Source organism: Hippocampus zosterae, chromosome 10 (assembly GCF_025434085.1).
Source record: "Hippocampus zosterae strain Florida chromosome 10, ASM2543408v3, whole genome shotgun sequence".
NCBI classification, from domain to species: Eukaryota; Metazoa; Chordata; class Actinopteri; order Syngnathiformes; family Syngnathidae; genus Hippocampus; species Hippocampus zosterae.
Window position 1 is genome coordinate 24,417,591 of NC_067460.1, and position 17,676 is coordinate 24,435,266.

Genomic DNA, 17,676 nt, shown 5'->3' on the forward strand with positions numbered 1-17,676 from the left:
CAAGGAGCCGCTCGCCGCGGGCGCGACTGCACGCTGATGACATGGCGCTGCGAGTCAAGCTTTCCTTCAGCCCGAGAGCGCGATTCTGAGAACTGGGCGCTCCGAGAACGTGAGCTTGAATGGCGACCTTTGCTTATCGTCGGACTCGGTGATTTCCATTCAACGCGAGTCGATCGCGTGCGATTGTTTTCCCAGACGCCAGCTAGCATTGATCCGATTCTTACGAGTGTTGTTTTTGTCAATGAGACCGGAGCTGCGGGTGGCCCGAAGGCGCTCAGGTCAACAAGTGTGGCTTTGGCAAACACTGAACAATAGTTAGAAAAAGAGGCTTCAAAGGTTTCGTGCCACACCCAGTGGAAGTTTACTCGACAACCAAACACAAAACCAAGACCGTTACACTTTGGCTAGTTACCGGCAAACTCCGCTGCCCTAAGAACAGCGCGCTAGCTTAACGCTAACGTAGAATGGAAAATGTCATTGACACGCTAACAGTTCGGGCTCTCGGATGCTTTGAAGCGACGGACCTTCGACCGACACGTGCTCGCAGACACACCTTCTTCATCCTCTCTGCGGAAGGCCAAATGTCAAGCATCTGTCCGAGTCACCTCGAGACGCCACGTGACAAGTGGCCGCCCGCCATCTTTGGGAAATGTTCTCCAAAACACCCAAGGAGCTCTTCAAAAACACCCGTCAAATCCTCCGCGACGGATCGAATCACGTCAAACGAGAGGGCCCGGGAGACAAGCGGGCCAGCGACCACGTTAGACTGCTACCCTCGAATTTTTGAGCCCCCAAAACGGTCCCTTTCTTCATTTCTCCCGATGGCGCCGTTTCACCGTGCAAAATGTTGGTGCATTGCGCTCGGGTCGCCCGTTTTGGGCAAATCTTGTCACGTTGCTACTCGGAGCGATCGGGAGCGGAGAGAGAAGAATCATTGCCGAGGCGGGTGCCCCATTGGCAACTGGTCCCTCGCCCTTCCAATCGGAAGCAGCATTTTGGCACGGTGCCGCTTTTGGGCACATCCATTCATTGATTTCGACGGGGCAACAGGCTTTGCGGTAGGAGCGCTCCGAGTTACGAGTGGGAATGACTTGGAGCCGTAGCGCAAGGCGCCACTCTTGTTGGCGCAGCTCAGGGTGTTGCGGCTAAGGATGCTAAGGCGTGTCGGTCACGCCGATGTCGCTTGCGTCCATGATGTCGTCTGCATCTGTGTTGGTTGTCGTTGTCGTCGTTGTGGGCGGCGGGGGCGGCGCAGGGGGGTTTCACAGGCGCTTGGAGCAAACTCTGCAACGACTGATCAAATTTTCCGGCAGGTCGCCGGCTTCGCTTCGAGGCTCGGGTTTGCTGGAAAACAAGTAGAAAGGGTTTCGGGGCCAGGTTTCCACGCGCCCGGACGGCCGCGCGAGCAAGCGAGCGTGCACCTGAACATGTGACGCGGGTCCAGTGCGGCCAGCCAGTACGAGTACGAGTCGGTGTAGAAGTTGCACGTCCCTCTGCCGTGACACTCGATGAAGGGGATCTTGCGGAAGTTCTCCAGACACGATCCGGGCGACGACAGCGGCTGACCCGAACCCTCCGCCCCCACTCCCGTTTCCTGAACGCCGAGCAAAAACTGGCTGCTCAGAACTTCCGAGGCTCACCTTCACTTTGGCCCGGTACACGCGTCAAGACACCTGTCCGACGAGCGAAAAAAATCGCCACGTCCGCCCGACCGAGTGATTTTGCCGACCGCGACGACAACGGACCGAAGCTATTTCGAGGAGCGACCGGGCCGGCCGACAAGGAAGCGGACGGAAATCCAAGACGCGTCCCGAGCCAAAGTGTTTTTTCGTGGAAAAGCGGGTCCTCCGGACGGCAGCGAGCATTTTCCGAAGAAGACGAAACGCTCGGCGAACATCGACGCCGGCTTTGAAACATCCTTCTTTCTGTGTGTAGTGGGCCAAAATATGGCAAAGGTGATGAAAAGCCGCAGAGCCCACAGTGGCCCGCGGCCAATGAGGTCGGTGAGAGAGGAGGCGCAAACGGCGCTCAAGCTTCCAGCCGGAACTCACCATCACGAAGGAGAATCCCGACCACAGAGAGTCCCAACCCGAAGGACACTCGGGGAGCAAACGCGTCTGACTGTGGACCGTCATCACGTTGGCCGGCGACTCGCACACGCTGCACCTGAAACCCACATGCGCCTTACACCGTGCGTATACGGACAGGATGTCACGCACGTCACGCGGTATACGTCTCGCGCACACAATCTGGACCTTCGGTGCGTACTTACCGGCTGATGTAATCCTTCAGGAGCGGTCCCGAGATGAAGGGCATGGTGCTGACTGCAGATTGGTCGGTGGACAGCCAATAGGAGTAGTCGTTGCGTGCGGCGTAGCGGCAGGTGCTGTCCGTGTTACAGAAGAGGAAGGGCATTGTGGTGAAACGTGGGAGGCAGCTGCCCAAAGCTCCTGAAAACACGGCCAAAGGCCCGTCAATGGCCATGCATACTCTCCAGACCACGCCGTTTCAGGGAAGCCACAACAACTGGATGTCCCCAACAAGAAAACGCTCCAGCGTGGGGTGTTTGCGGGGGTGGCGCCACGTACCCAAGTCCTGGCCGTGAGCTCGGTTGTTCCCGTTGATGAAGAGCAAAGAGAAGCCGCTGTACACCTTGACGGATCCGGGCGGGCATTCCGGTACTTGAACGTTCTGACTGTGCCGGCTGAACAGGAAGCCGTCTTTCTCGGGGGTGTCCGCACACAAACCCGGGGCACCCCGCGCACCCTTTGCACCTGTGGAACCTGGCGGACCCGTCACACCTGCAACACGACATTACTTGATGCCCAGGCGGTTATGGTGCCGCGCTGTTACGCTGCAGTTCGGATGGCATCCCCGGCCGGTTTTGGTGTGGTTCTGGTATAGTTCTGCTGCGGTTCCAAGTGAGTTCTGATATCTTTCTGGTGTGGTTCATCTGTGCATCTATTGTGGACCTCATGTTTTCTCCGATGTCATTTTGTTGCAATTCTGGTGAGGCTCTGGTATTTGTCCATTTTTGTGCCAAAGTGGTTCCGGTGTCTTTCTGATGGAATTTTTGTGAATTCTGCTGCGGTTTCGGTCTAGTTTCAATGTGTTTCCACAGTGTTTTGGTTCCCGGTGTTATTCTGATGTGCTGCTGATGTCGACCTGGTGCTGTTCCCCTGTGGTTCTGACGTGGTTCGAGTACAGTTATGGTGTGGTTCTCTCTGACGGAGCTCAGGTTCTCCAGAGCTCATCCCTGATTTTCCTCTTGAATTGAACAGATGAACCACGGGAAGACCATGGACTTTCTCTTACCTTTTAGTCCGGGGTCTCCTCTGTCTCCAGTGTCCCCTTTCAGTCCAGCAAATCCGGGCCCCCCTGGCCATCCGGCACCACCCCGATCACCTTTTGGACCTTCAAGTGTCACAAAGAATCGCAGGTTGGCTTATTTGGACATCCCAGAGTGTGAATGAAGTGGTTCTTCATCAAACTGCTGAAATGAGTCACCTGGATCTCCGGTTCTCCCTTGCCTTCCTGGGGTCCCTGGTTGTCCTGGCAGTCCCTGATCTCCAGGCAACCCTTGGTCTCCCGCTAGGACCACCACCTCCCTGGACACGTCCTTACCCCTCTGCCCTGTAAGGGCGGTATTCAGCAGTGTGGTCACAAGTACAGCGACGCCTTGACTGGTTGGTTTAATTTGTTCCCTGACCAAGCTCGTGACGCCACTCTCTCTGTACACCTTGAATTACAAGTGCCCCTACTAATGAGTTGTTCTCCCAACCCTCCCCTCAACAACACATCAAGGGATGTAAAATGTATGACGTGGGCTGAACAGAATGTCACAAAGTGGCCATACCTCGTCTCCCCGTAGGTCCTGCAGGCCCAGGAGAACCTTTGATGCCCACTGGACCGTCGTCGCCGCTCATGCCTTAAAATCCACAAAAGTCACCAAATGGGACTCCCTTCTCACACTTGACATTCTGAAATGAGCCAGCCCAGCTCAGAACAACACGTGGCGGTCTTACCGACAGGTCCGGTTACCCCAGTATCCCCCATAGAGCCTTTGCGTCCCGGTGCTCCCAGCACACCATCTCGACCCTGAACACATTCCGTTCAGGTCTTTTCAACACAAACACAAGCGCGTCTGCATCCGAGTTTCTATGAGGAGATTGAACGCGTACTGACCGGCATGCCTGGCAGGCCAGGATCACCTCGGCAGCCAGGACTTCCTGCGTTACCCGTTTCCCCTTTAGACCCTTTCTCTCCTTTAAGACCAGAACCTGGGGAGCCGGGGGGCCCTCGACACCCCGGTGGACCTACAAACAAAGAGGAAAATCACAATCACACAAAAATGAACAATCTACTCAAACGATTCAATCACCTCTTTGTCCACGTTCTCCTGGCAGTCCTTTTTCTCCCTTTTCTCCTTCAGTGCAGGGTCCCTGTGTGCCACGAACACCAGGAAGTCCAGGGAGCCCAGGTGGACCAGGGCAACCTGGATTTCCTTCAGGACCAGAAGGTCCTGGCTGGCCACAAGTACCAGGAGGACCCTTTTCTCCAACACAGCCTGGAGGCAAATATGACTTTTTTTTTTCTTCCCAATGAAAAACAAACACATTCCAAACTCACCCGGTGGGCCTTTTGCCCCATCTGCTCCCCTTGCTCCGATTCCTGGTTCTGAAGAAAGAACAAACCTCAGGTCAGGTGAGATCCTTTAAAACAAGGGGTAATCTGAGTCCTTTCACCTCCCATGGCTCCTTTCTCTCCAGAAGGTCCTGGTATGCCATCTTGTCCCTGGTTTCCTCTGGGACCAGATGGACCAGGATTTCCAGGGGCTCCCTTGTTACCTGAAATGCAGACACAGTTGTCATGTTGTCACTGGTTCGACTTTTATACAAAAGCTAACGTCCCACTAAAACTGAGGTACCTGTCAGCCCACGAGGTCCCGGAGGTCCGCTGACACCCGGAGGTCCATCACAAGCTTTCTCACCAGGAGAACCCGGAGGACCTGACACAGAGACAATATTTTCCGGCCAGACTTCCAGGGGAACCAGAAGAACCCGCACATAATGACTGAATCAAAAGTGAGACCTCTGCAACCAGGTGGTCCAGCATTTCCTTTAGGGCCACAGGGACCACGATCTCCTGGAGGACCAAAGTCTCCTCTGTCTCCTGGCACCCCCTTTGGACCTGTTGTACCTGCACAAGCTGACTGCCCCTGGAAAAAGAGATGGAAAAGTAGAAGCTTTGGTGCCAGAGCCGAGACTATGCCGATCTTCTGCTCACAAACAACTACTCCGAAAAGTTCATGTTATTGAGGATAAAATAAGATGACAAGATGGATTTGATTGGCAGCTGGACATTGGACTTTTGACAATGAAATAAGTTAGATTTCTGTTGCCTTTTCCAACTGATTTATTTTGAAGTACTTGTAGCGCGAAAAAGCATTTGCTGTTAGCAAAGGAAAATTCTCAACCTTTTCTCCAGGATATCCTTTGGACCCAGGTCCAGGTAAACTGGGCTCCCCTTTTTCCCCTTTGAGTCCCCCCGGTCCTTCTAATCCATCAAAACCGGGTTGTCCACATGGCCCCGTGGAACCTTTTCCACCTTTGCAACCTGGAGACAAGATGCAGCCGTCCAAAGTCCGGAAAATTTACGATTGCTGATCATGTTTGTCATGAAGTCAAATGACTGACCTGGTTTTCCAAGGTCCCCTGGGTTCCCAAGGAGACCGCAAGAACCAGGAGGACCTGTCTGTCCATCTCTGCCTGCTTCTCCGGGGGGTCCTTAGAAACAAACACATGTATTCCTCAAGCCAAATGATAAATGTGATGATAATTGTTAATTATTGATTTATTTCATGGCCGCTTCAATTATTGTTGGCTGGGGAAAGAGTGACTTGACATGGGAAGAAAAACACCTTGAGGTCCAGCTCTTCCTGGTCTGCCACTGGCGCCGTCGAGACCCAGAGGCCCTGGGGCACCTTCATTGCCTTTAGCACCAGTCAGACCGAGAGGTCCTAAGGATAAAGAAACTGGTGAGAATATCCAGGATTTTGTACAGGTGCTAACACTGCAGATGGACTTATCATTCACAGAAAATCACAAGAACAAAGACCATCACGACATGGCTCGAGTATAGTCACGGCCACTTCAGAAGGGGTGTCAACAACAGGCTTGGCCATACTTCCGGATGACAGGAAGCGACCACTTGAAGAAATCCACACAGCCACCGTCGCGATGATTGCAAACGGCATTTATGGCAAAACTTGTTGTGTTTGGTGTGGTGGCCGCCACATCGCCCAGAATGTTCTTGGTTGTTTTGTTTGTTTGTTTGCTTGTTCGTTCGTTTGTTTTCACTTATCTTGACAAAATCCATATGAATGCAGCGGAACCTGTGAGTGAGGAGATTTAAGGGAGGGGATGGTGCCAACGATCGTAAAGAGAAGATTGCAAGACTGTCTAATGGCAGAATAGTTCAAGTAGTAGTAGTAGTAGTTCACGTATGGCATTACGGGCATTGGTTATTCAGTCTTGTCACTTTCAATTTCAGGCCGGCTGAGTAGACGACAGAATGCGAACCATAATTGTTCGTCCAACAAGTGACATGGATCATTTCCACAGCACACTCATGTGCCACGGCCCACTGGTTGAGAATCACTGGAAGAGAAGAGAATAGAACAGAATAGAATACCATTCTCTCCTGGATCTCCAGGGTCTCCAGACATCTGCACAGTGGTCTGCGTTCCCTTTGGTCCCATCTCCCCTCTGTCCCCCTGAGGGCCGGGTGGCCCCTGGGAACCTATGGCACCCCTGGCACCATTCTCGCCTGAGCCAAGAGCCGCAGGTTGAGAGTGATTTGAAGACAGACGGATAAGCTGATTTGTAATGACTCTATGTCACCTTTTGGCCCAATAATTCCAGGCTTTCCTGGTTTCCCAAGGTCCCCTGGACTCCCACGGGGGCCTGGGGGACCCGAGTCTCCCCTTATACCTGACACACAAAAACAAACACATCTTGGTCTTGGAATGGAAAACATCCACTGCATCTTATTTCGGTGTGTTCCTGTGCCTTGAATAGGGAATGGTCAGTGTCCTCCCCTTATGGGTACCAGACTGATTAAGTGGGCAAGACTGTGACCCTTCTCCATACCTGGACGTCCTGGCTGACCAGTGTTCCCAGTCTGTCCCTTCATACCGTTCCTTCCCTGCAGACCTGGAGTTCCATCAAACCCAGGGACACCAAATGGTCCCTGCGACCCAATAGCTCCCATGCCTGGCAGCCCAGGATCACCTTTTTCACCCTTGACACCCCGGCCCCCTGCAGAGAAGACACATCTCACACTCAAGAGTTCTCAAAAATAACGTTGATGGATTTTATACCCGAGAAGCCAATGACTCCTATTGGCCCGGGCTGTCCTGCAGGTCCAGGTGCTCCGAGAAAGCAAGGTCCAGAAGGACCAGGTGGTCCGGGAAGCCCATCTCGACCCCGGGAACCTGAAACACATACAGTACGCATGAGGCCCTGCGTCCAGTGTGAAAAAAAATCCGAGTGGGTTCCCAAAGGCTGAAAGTGTCACATACAGGGTGTACCCCGCCTAGTGTCCGAAGTCAGCTGGGATAGGCTCCAGCACGTCCTTGTGAGCAGAAATGGATCAGATAATGAATCAAAGGATGGAGAGAGTTCCCAGGGCACGATCGATTTAACCGAGATTTGAAATTGATGGTACCCCGGAGTTAGCACAAATGTTTAAATTGGGAAACTGTGATCGAGTTTGAATTGATTTCGAAGGTTTTCCATTGTCAACCGTCAGATGGTTGAGAAAGGCCGATGCCGATATTCATCCGTCCCTGCAGTCCACTGCAGTCAAAACCTGATGTTGTCATTGTTTGAGTTCGCACATGTCATTTCATGCATTCACTCAAAAGCAAAACAAAGTATTTGAACAGAGCATGGGACGGGCACTCATGGAGCCTCCGCTCATGAAGAGTAAACAAAAAGTCAGGAGTGAGAATAAGACTGGAAGCATTTGGGAAAAGGAAGCAGCGCATCTCAGTTTCATCCCACCTTTGGGCCCCGGTGCTCCATCTTGTCCTGTGGAACCTGGAAGCCCAACAGATCCTTGGGGCCCTTCAGACCCCGGTGCTCCCACAGAGCCATCCTCTCCTTGGGGACCCATTTGGCCCTGCCGGCCCGGGAAACCAAAACCAGCACTGCCCTGTTACGGTAAGATCCACACATGATGAGTTGAGCGATCGGGGCTGGGATTTCTTACGCAAAGTGACTTCGTGTCACCTTGGAGCCGGGTCTTCCCGGTGGTCCCGATGGTCCTGGGCGGCCCTTACTCCCATGACTTGGAACACCTGGCGCTCCTGCCAGGCCCTTGGACCCTGAGACAAGAATCCACACACTTGAGTCCAATCAGGAATCAAAGGCTTCTAGACGCTCACCTTTGACTCCTGGAAAGCCTAGATGACCCTGGACAGTAAATCCTTTTTCTCCTCTCTCTCCCTTGAGACCGACCGATCCCAGAGTTCCAGGAGGTCCCATCACCCCTGGGTTCAGCAGAAGAAGAAGAAGAAGAAGAAGACTTGATTGGAAACTCTGATGTTCTCAGACACTCATGTTGAAATTGTCTGGGTCCATTTTGAAGTTGGCAAATCAAACGTCAGCCTCACCTTCTGAACCAGGATTGCCAGATGAACCCTTGACTCCTTTCTGGCCGGGATCTCCCGGGCTGCTTCTGATTTTGCCAGCTGAACCTTTTTCTCCTGAAACGGTTAATTTGGACTTGTAGATTCGGCCTTTGGTCCTCTAGTCACACCTGGCCAGTCATACCTGGTTCACCGGGCTCTCCCGGCTTTCCCAAAACTCCCACATTCCCTGGTGGTCCTGGTGGTCCAGGAGCTCCGATGCCTGGAGCCCCTGGTGGCCCCATTTGTCCTGGTGGCCCTCTGTAACCAGTCAACCCAACAGGACCCCTGAATCCTTTGGTACCTTGTCCCTACAGACAAACAATGAAATCATGTGCCCCACGTCATCACCCGATGTAGAACCCAGAACAGTCTCAGTATTAATCCATTCTTCGAGCACATTCAGTGTTCTTGTGCACAGTCCCGATTGACGACTCATGGATGATTCACCTACATTTGCTGATCAGTTTGTTTGTTTGGAAAGGGATTTTTCGTCCATTTGTGAAAGCTGCCGTGCATCTGATGGGCTGTAATTTGGGATGTCGCCACATCATGCAATGGCAGTTCATATTTTGAATCTCCGCAAAACCAGCGCTTGAGACTCCCCTCCGGTGAAGTGTTCTGAAAGAACCCCAAATGCAAGTGTGCACTGTGCAGTGGAGGCTTGATCCCGCCTGTACCCCGTTCCAATTGATTGCCACCTGCCGTAATGGAAAAGCAACGGAGGCCAGGATGCCAAGTGTGTCCAGTACGTTGTGTGGTTGAGTCTCCCTTTAACCTGAAACAGGGAGTTGTTTTTTTTCCCCCCCTGATTTGATACTCACAGGGTTTCCCTTGGGCCCCGGACTGCCTTTGGGGCCTGCAATTCCGGGAACTCCATCTGTCCCGTCAAGGCCCAGTGCCCCAAAGTCTCCTGGGTCCCCAACTTCACCCTTCTGCCCAAACCTCCTCATGATACCAGGGTCCCCCATTAGACCAGAATCTCCTGGCGGTCCTGGGACACCAAAGAGGCCCTGCAGAGCCAGAGGGGAACACAACTCTTTGGCTGGCTGTATTCCAGCCTGGGGGTGTGATTGTGGATTTCTAAAGATCCAACAAATTGAAGAGGATTTGGTTCAAAAGCAGGCTAAGGCTGAACTGAACTCACCAGTGGGCCAGGTGCTCCAGCCATACCTTTCGGACCTCTTTCGCCTTTGGACCCCGGAGCCCCAATTGCACCTGAGCCACCAAAGAACACGACCAAATGTCTTCTATCTGCTCATGAGTATTTACAGTGGTACCTTGACTTACGAGGGCCTTGCGATTGGACGGAGGCCAGTTCAGGATTGCACATTTTGCGAAACAGGAGGAAGGATACGGTGACGGTGACGATGACTGTATAATGATGGTTGAAAACAGTTACGAACTAGGAACAAGTTCCACTCATAAGTCAAGGTATGACTGTATTTTTGTGACAATGATATATATGATGATGATTTATTTTATGACTTCTTTTTTTTTTTTTTTTTTTTACCTTTGAGCCCATCTGCACCTGGTTCCCCCGGTTGGCCCGGTGATCCGGGCAGACAGACCAAGCACGGCTCCCCCTTCTGACCTGACAAGGAAACGATACCCACCTAATGTTGAATTCTCTCTTTTGTTGTCATGTGCGCTCACCTTCCGGCCCTTCCCGGCCTCTGGTCCCCGGGGGTCCGCTCAGGCCTTTGGGACCTTTGGCACCGGGGGATCCGACGGCGCCTTGCAGGAAGTCTGATCGTGTAGCAAGATTGAACGTTAGCCTCTTTTTTGCGCTTCTGTCAAAATCGCGAAGCTAGCTAGCATCCAAGTCAGACCAGTCGCAATTGAAATACCGTACGCGGCGGTACGTCGACTTTCATTCTTTCCACGACGGAGCTCGTAACTCATCTCGCTCACATATCATATCTGTTTTCTCCGTTGAGATGAACAGAAATGCCATGAAAGCAACACGCCACGGAACATTTATTTTCCTTCATTCTATTAGACCCTGTCTATGAACAGTAGCAAATATCCACGGCATCCGATTCCCTAAAAAAAGTCGCAGCCCAATAAGTATGAAAATCAACCAAAGCATTACGTCCACTGGTCAAAAATGCACCTGCAAACCTGCAATGTTGTCTCGCCACGCAAAGCAAGACAAATGAATCCCAAACCAAGCGACGGTTTGAAGCTGCAAAAACTGTGAGGTCGTTATGGTAGCACTGTACACCAAAGACGGACACCACCTGGTATTCCTGGTTCTCCTGTTTCTCCCTCAGGTCCAGGTCCTCCAGGGACCCCGGTAGGTCCTGGAGGCCCAATGACGACGGGCCCAGCTTCTCCTTGCTCTCCTTTAGGTCCCGCAAAGCCCGGTAGGCCCCGAGGGCCCGGCCTACCAGTTGGGCCCTCCCCTGAAAATGAGATAGGTGATTAGGATCAAGTATGCGGAGGACTACCGCAAGTGGAGCGTCATCTCATTGGTCGCTGCAGGATACCTCGTTCGCCCTGCAGTCCGGGAAAGCCCACAAGTCCTGAAAGAGTCACAGAAGAAGTGGAAGAAGCAGATTAGAGAGGCCAAGCTGGGCAAATCCAAAACAGACAGGAGCTTGAAGGTACCTGGCTCTCCGCGGGCTCCCGGAGGTCCCGGGGAGCCAGGAGTCCCGCTCTGGCCTTTCACAAATGCATGCGTCCAGAACATCTGGTGAAGAAAAAGCTTCTGAAGATATGTAGCCACGCCACCTTGGGGGCCAGACACCCCCCCCCCCCCCCCCCCCCCGCTCAGGAAGACAAGACCACTCTTCGGGAAGGTCCGGGAAGCCTCACCTCGCCCGGCAGACCGGGAGGACCAAAGTCGCCTTTCTCCCCCTCAATACAAAACACAGAGATGATGAGATTTCGACACAATCACACCAAAATAACGAGAAGACTTCAATGGTGGCTTTTTTGCAGGAGAAACTAACTGGAGCGGACCCCTTCTCTTGGCGGGGCTATGCAAAGGCCAAAGCCAATGAGCAATGGACGCTTACCATCGTTTCCATGACATCCCATTACCAATGTGTTTTATTTGGCGCCCCCACAACCCCAAAGTAGTTCAATTACTGTGAATGAGCAAGGCTTTCTGCAAATCACGCCGGATAGGTTCCCACCCCAAAAATCCCATCGCAGTCGAGTCATTGGATGCTGGAAAAAAATTCCACCCGATGAGTATCTTTTGCGTAGAGGAACAAAGTCTTTTGGGTGGGGGAATAAAGTTTTGTTGCAAAGTGACAGATGTTGGGGAAAAAAATGCAAAAACGATTTGGTTTGTAAAAGGAAAGCCCCCCCACCTGATTTTTCCAGGAAAAACTCAGGACCCAGAGAAAAAGAAATCATTTTGAACTTACCCGTACTCCATCGATGCCCGGGGGGCCGGCAAAGCCGCGAGGCCCCGCTTCTCCCTGCAGATGCAACCAAATGTGCCATTGAGTTATCTGGCCTGGCAAAGTCGGCAGCGACTGTTACGGTCCTCACCGGTAGTCCCAGTTCTCCAGGGATGCCGTCCTTTCCTGCTTTTCCCTGCAAATCAGAAGCGAGTCGCGACAGACGCGATGGCTACGTCGAGACCCTGGAAGCACTCGAGTAGGCCCAGAGCGGCGGCGGTTGCCTTACCGGTGAGCCCGGCTCCCCTCGCTGGCCCGGCTCGCCTTTTGTCCCCGATCTTCCCGTCGGACCCTGACGAGGCACAACCTCAAAAATGGAGAAACCGGAGCAACGGCTGAAGAATAGGATAGTCGAAAGACTTACCGGGCGTCCGGCGCAACCTTTGTCTCCGATGTCACCCGGCTCACCCTGAAACCCACCAAATGACTGGGAGAACCGCACGCACGAATGGAAGTTTGTTGAATGAATCCACAACCAACGGAGGACTGAACAAACGTGCGGATGGATCACGAATCGATTCATTCGCCCACAAGGGAACGAAGGAGAGGTGTCTTCCAACGACAACAACCCGACGCAGGAATACATGAACCGACGGTGACACGCAGGATTTGACGGAGGAATGAACGGGGGAAACCGATGATCATCGCCATCCGCTTTGCTATTCGTTTCTTCAGCCGGTTCTTTGAAATGGGACCGGAGCAGATGGCGGACGAATGACCGGCCGGACGTGGAGACGAGGACGGACCTTGAGTTCTTTGGGTCCCTCCGCGTACAATTTGATTCCTTTCTGTCCCGGGATGCCAACAGGTCCGCGATCTCCCTTCAAGCAGAACCGTCCGTGAAAATCCGGACCTGACGTCCGAAAGCCCGGCGCCGGACCCACCCACCTTCAGGCCTTGTGGACCCGGACTGAGCGGACTGGGACCCTCTTGACCCTGACGCGCCAAACACCACACCCGCGTACGTTAGTGTCACATTCAAAGCGGCGGCTCGCGCCGGCATACTCTTCGGATCGGGCCCACCTTCTCTCCCGGCAAGCCCGGCGACCCCGGACGTCCCTGCGCGGAAACAACAAGACGACAACAACAAGACGTCAGCCGTCACGCGGGTGGACGCGGGCGCCTTTTCTGAAGAAAGCTGAGAAGAGCGTACGGGAAGTCCAGCAGGCCCCGAAGGTCCCGGGAAGCCCGGAGCGCCCGGATCTCCGCCCGAGCCCTGCGGCACAAAAGCCAAGTTGTCAGAAGGCAACGGCTTTTCTCACCTCGGAAAACACGCCGCCTGCCTCCCGCGAGGGCGCCGCTGGGGGGGGGGGGGGGTGGCCGGCAGCCGCGATGCGTTTTTATACACGGTTTGCTCCCTTCACTGAAAAGAAAAGCCCTTTGTGGCCATGAGTCTATGGCGGGTTTTCTTGGAGGGGCGGAAACGCTGAATCAAATATTCTCAATCACGATATTGGTTCAAAACCAAAAACCTTTGGGCAAGTTCAATGACATTTTTTAGGATTTTTGTTTTTCAAGAGACTTCCTCCAAACGTGCCGCTTTCTCTCCATCTGTGTGCCGCTCTCCTTAAAATCCAAAGACTTTCACCTTGTGAATTTGTCTCGGCCCGGAAAGAGAGAAAATGCCGCATCACCTGGAGTCCATCTGGTCCTGGCGGTCCTTGTGCGCCTTTGATGTCGGGAGATTCCGGAAAGACGGGCGAGACTCCCTGGAAGAAAGCAAAGAATTCCGTCCGACGGGTACGAGGAAGCGTCGGCAAGTCACCAGTCCGAGCGCGAGCGCAAACCTTTTCTCCTCGCGGTCCCGGGCGACCCTGAAAACACATCGCCGTCGTCAGCTAGGGGAAGCCGCCGTCATCAGCTGGGCTAATTAGCCGCGTTAGTTAGCGAAAAAAAAATACGCACCCGCCGCCCGACCGGTCCCGAGAGTCCGGGGGAGCCGCGGAAGCCGTCGGGACCCTGCAAGGACAAACGACGGCGTCACAAGCCGGAGAGCAACACTTCTGCCGGGAGAAGTTTTGCTGGAGAATTTGGGGAAGGCACCACATTGGAAGCCTTCGGTGACAATTCGAGGAGGTAGAAGAAGAAGAGGAGGAAGACTTGATGGACGGCACAGCGGGGAAAGGGATGAGGAGTCAGGAGGAAGCGGCGTATCACGTGCAAGCGCAAATATCAAGGGGAAGTTTTGCCACCATTCGTTGGCGTTGGCGGCTACCTCGGTGCCGTTGCATCCCGGGAGTCCCGGTCGGCCTGCCGAGCCTTCGCCGCCCGCAAGTCCCTGAAAAAGGAGCGCAAGACAGAAGCGCACGTGGCCTCCGTCTCGTCAGCTTTGGGTTTTCACCTCGGACAAGGCGGCGGGCGCTCCACTCACCGGAAAGCCCGGAGGGCCTGGAAAACCCGAAGGGCCCGGAACACCCTGAACACACACACGTGCGGTCACCACAAGAGGCAGAGGATGCGGATGTACGTGTGTGTGAGATTGTGAGCGGCTGCCGTGTTTGAGTTGGAGTCACGTGAACGCAAGAGAAGTGCGCCGCCCTCTAGTGGACACACTGGAAACCTCCTCTTCCTCCTCCTCCTCATGTTGGCGGCGCTTCCTACCCGAGAGCCTTTGAGTCCCACACGTCCCGCAAAGCCGCGCTGCCCCTGCCAGCGCCGAGAGCACAACATCCCTCATTGGCATTTTCAGGATTAGGATTAGGATCGCTGGGATGATCGATTCGTCGAATGATCGACATTCAACACGCACGGGCGCATTCTGACCTGGAGTCCGTCCGGTCCCTGGCCGCCCTCGTTGCCGGGGTAACCGACGAGTCCGGGCAGGCCGTGGTATCCCGGGTAACCGGGCTCCCCCTGAGCGCGGGCAGATGATGACGCAACATCAGGTGGAGGATGCGGACGTGCGACGATGCCGGACGCCTCTTTCGGCGGACTCGTGAAATGACAAAATAGCTTTCAAACGGACGCTTACGATTCTTGGAGCGATTACAACGGCACGTCCGCTCTTTAGATCTCGCACGTTTTAAAAAGCATCCGCACCGCCGTTTGTTGGGCTGCGGGTGTCGCCACTCGGGCAGGGAAAGCCCGGACTCGGCCCTTCCCGGGGACTTTGTCCAGTTCTTCCTGAATTTCACCCGGGCCGGCCAGGAGACAGACTTGTCCCCGGCGAGTCCAGAGTCGGGCCCGGAAAATTTCATGACCGACTGTGTGTGTGTGTGTGTGTGTGTCTGTGTGCGCGACAGAGCTAGTTGCAAGTTTGTGGGCCCGTGGAGTGCAAGATCTCCTCGCGTGACATCGGGCACCTGTGGAAATCAACTGTGAGCGCACAGCGCTTGGCTGCGACTGTTGGGAAAGTCCATGCCACTGAAGCGATCCCGCGAGCGCAGCAAAACGGCTTCCCTGCGACTCAACAATGGCCGGATGGCTCAAAATCAAGCGCTGGCCGCAAAAGCGGCCACCTTTGACATACGGCGCCTTTGAATTGAGGCGCGGTCTTCTTGGCGCTCACCTTCTGACCTTTGATCCCGTGGTAATGACACGGCCGCTTCCCGCCGCACTGGTACGCCTGCGCAAAGGACAAATGGCGACACGTCAGCGAGACATCCGCCGGACCGCCGTCGTCTGGATGCTGCTGTTTTTTCTCTTTTCTTTTTTATCTTTGGGAGACATTTCCAAGTCGAGCGGAAAGCAAACAAGGTCTTTGCATGCGCGCGAGGTTCCTTTCACGGTGCGGCCAACGCCGTCTTATCTGGGTCTCGGGTTGGCGCGTCGCAGTCCCGTCTGAACTTGTGCCCGCCACCGCCATCTTGTCGTCACGTCGTCACGCTAACGCGTCGGGGCACGTTTGTCTCGCTCTTTCATGTCTTTTCAGCCGCGCCGCCGCCGCGTGCGCGATTGCGTGCACGATTGCGTGCGACAACAGAGAAAAGGCACGAAGGTGACAGTCGAAGGTGAATGGGGCATTTGTTGGGTATCCACTGCAGGGAGGGAGCGGCGGCCCGGGCGTCGGAGCCGGGGCGCGCCAATTACTGAGCAATCCCAAAATGTGGGCTCTCGTCCGTCCCCGTTTCAAAGCCTGTCGGCTGCACGCCACCATTGCCGCTTCCTGCTCCTTCGCCTTCCTTCTCCCTCCAGAAGATCTCGGCGGTGGCCGTTGAAGAGTGGCCCCTCGCCCTCCGCCGGCCGTCGGGCTCGCTTCTTGATGAGCGAGTTGCAGGGAAGTGACACCGAGATGACCTCAGCCAAAAAGCAGCGGCGGGGGTGGGGGGGGGGGGGGCGGGGGCTTCCAATGCAAGGCGCTCGGGGCTCGTGACAAGCGCCGCTTTGTTGGTGGCGCAACAACAAAGGGCCCGGCCGAGGCGCGCGTCGCGACCTGCAGACTTGAGTTTTTGTTGTGTCTGACACTCGAGCGGCCGGCGGGCATGCGGGCTCGCCGAAAGCTGGGCCTGCGCGTTTGTTGAACGGCGCTTCGGAACGGGGACGCGCGTGTGTGCCAAGGATGAGATCAGAATCGGGCCCTACGATAGACAAACGCAAATAATAATAATACATTTTATTTATAAGCGCCTTTCAAACGGCCGGGCCGCGTCGGAGGAGCCGGATTTCCCGGTAGCCCCCGGCGCCACCCGCGACACCGCACGGGGGCCTTCACGGCAACCGCCCCCCTGACCCCCACTCCTATTTCCAGTGTGGGACGAATAAAGGATATCTTATCTTACCTTATTTCAGAGAGTGTAAACTGGAGAATCCGAGCGCACGTCCGCAACGAGACGGTTGGAAACGACGCGAATGACGAGCCGAGCGCAGGGCCGAATCAAGCCAAACGTGCATGCGGCGGCATTGCGCCATCCGAACGAATGCGACGCGCGGCTCGGCTCACAAAGCACATTTGACCACCGCTCACCAGCTTCTCTTTCATCCAATTCAAAGTCCGCATTCATTTCATATGTACAAAAAGAGGAAGCTCCACCTGCCCCCAAAGCCCTTGAGCAAGCTCCACGTGGAAAAGGGGAAAAGCGGGACACACCATGGATGAATAGAAGGGCAGCGGAAAGTTCAAAAGCGGCGTGGGAAGGCAGCAATGAGCTTTTCCCGTGAAACAACGACCGCAGAAAAAAGTGAGTTGAAAAGTGAGGCGCCGGGCGTCGGCTCACCGTGCCGGCTTCTGCCCGAGCTCCGCGGAGGAGCGTCATCATCATCATCATCAGCAGGAGCAGCGGCGGCAGTGGCGGGAGCGGGAGGGCGCGTCCCCGCGAGACCCACGCATCCAGCATGACAGCGGCGGCCCGGTTCGCTTGGATCCTCTCCTCGTCTCGGCTCAGTCCGGCTTGTGATGATGGGTCGCGACGACAAGCTGCTGACGCTGGGACACTGACCCCCCCACCCACCCCAACACCCACCCCAACACACACGCCTTCCAGGGCCCCACATTCACACTGACACTTGTGCCTTCACACTTTCACATTAAAAGCCGAGCTCAATCCCCTTGGATTTTTTTTTGCCGTTGTTGTCATTTCTTCCAACAAGCGATTTGAAGCGCGCCGCGGTTACTTCGGGGCGCTCAAGCGA

At 54.6% G+C, this 17,676-nt stretch overlaps 1 protein-coding gene across 1 annotated transcript; it reads right to left on the reverse strand.

Moving 5' to 3' along the window:
* Positions 1 to 337: 337 nt before the first annotated feature.
* col4a3 (collagen, type IV, alpha 3) lies at positions 338 to 17,479 on the reverse strand. The gene is made up of 52 exons (XM_052077628.1): positions 17,262 to 17,479; positions 15,617 to 15,673; positions 14,872 to 14,961; positions 14,710 to 14,754; positions 14,480 to 14,524; positions 14,324 to 14,386; positions 14,014 to 14,067; positions 13,896 to 13,922; positions 13,743 to 13,817; positions 13,262 to 13,324; positions 13,132 to 13,167; positions 12,997 to 13,044; positions 12,855 to 12,929; positions 12,473 to 12,517; positions 12,338 to 12,400; positions 12,200 to 12,244; positions 12,073 to 12,126; positions 11,513 to 11,554; positions 11,306 to 11,387; positions 11,185 to 11,220; positions 10,936 to 11,100; positions 10,349 to 10,441; positions 10,206 to 10,286; positions 9,840 to 9,910; positions 9,517 to 9,705; positions 8,838 to 9,003; positions 8,678 to 8,770; positions 8,450 to 8,554; positions 8,295 to 8,389; positions 8,067 to 8,217; positions 7,382 to 7,495; positions 7,152 to 7,319; positions 6,903 to 6,992; positions 6,694 to 6,828; positions 5,921 to 6,019; positions 5,697 to 5,786; positions 5,477 to 5,616; positions 5,092 to 5,218; positions 4,928 to 5,008; positions 4,746 to 4,847; positions 4,630 to 4,677; positions 4,382 to 4,567; positions 4,186 to 4,316; positions 4,026 to 4,098; positions 3,857 to 3,928; positions 3,508 to 3,633; positions 3,316 to 3,414; positions 2,589 to 2,801; positions 2,273 to 2,450; positions 2,052 to 2,166; positions 1,422 to 1,594; positions 338 to 1,344 (listed from the first exon to the last, which is right to left on the reverse strand). Exons 1-52 carry the CDS (start codon positions 17,379 to 17,381, stop codon positions 1,263 to 1,265), a joined length of 5,016 nt encoding a protein of 1,671 aa, XP_051933588.1. The 5' UTR covers positions 17,382 to 17,479; the 3' UTR covers positions 338 to 1,262.
* Between the last annotated feature and the right edge of the window lie 197 nt (positions 17,480 to 17,676).

What these genes read in the sequence shown, in the direction of transcription:
- col4a3 (XM_052077628.1), bottom strand. Translation starts at nt 17,381, where the DNA reads ATGCTGGATGCGTGGGTCTCGCGGGGACGCGCCCTCCCGCTCCCGCCA. An exon ending in TGGAGCACCGGGGCCCAAAG is followed by an intron (nt 7,496 to 8,066) that starts GTGGGATGAAAC and finishes TATGTGTTTCAG; the next exon opens with GTTCCCGGGGTCGAGATGGG. An exon ending in TGGACCACCTGGTTGCAGAG is followed by an intron (nt 5,009 to 5,091) that starts GTCTCACTTTTG and finishes TCTCTGTGTCAG; the next exon opens with GTCCTCCGGGTTCTCCTGGT.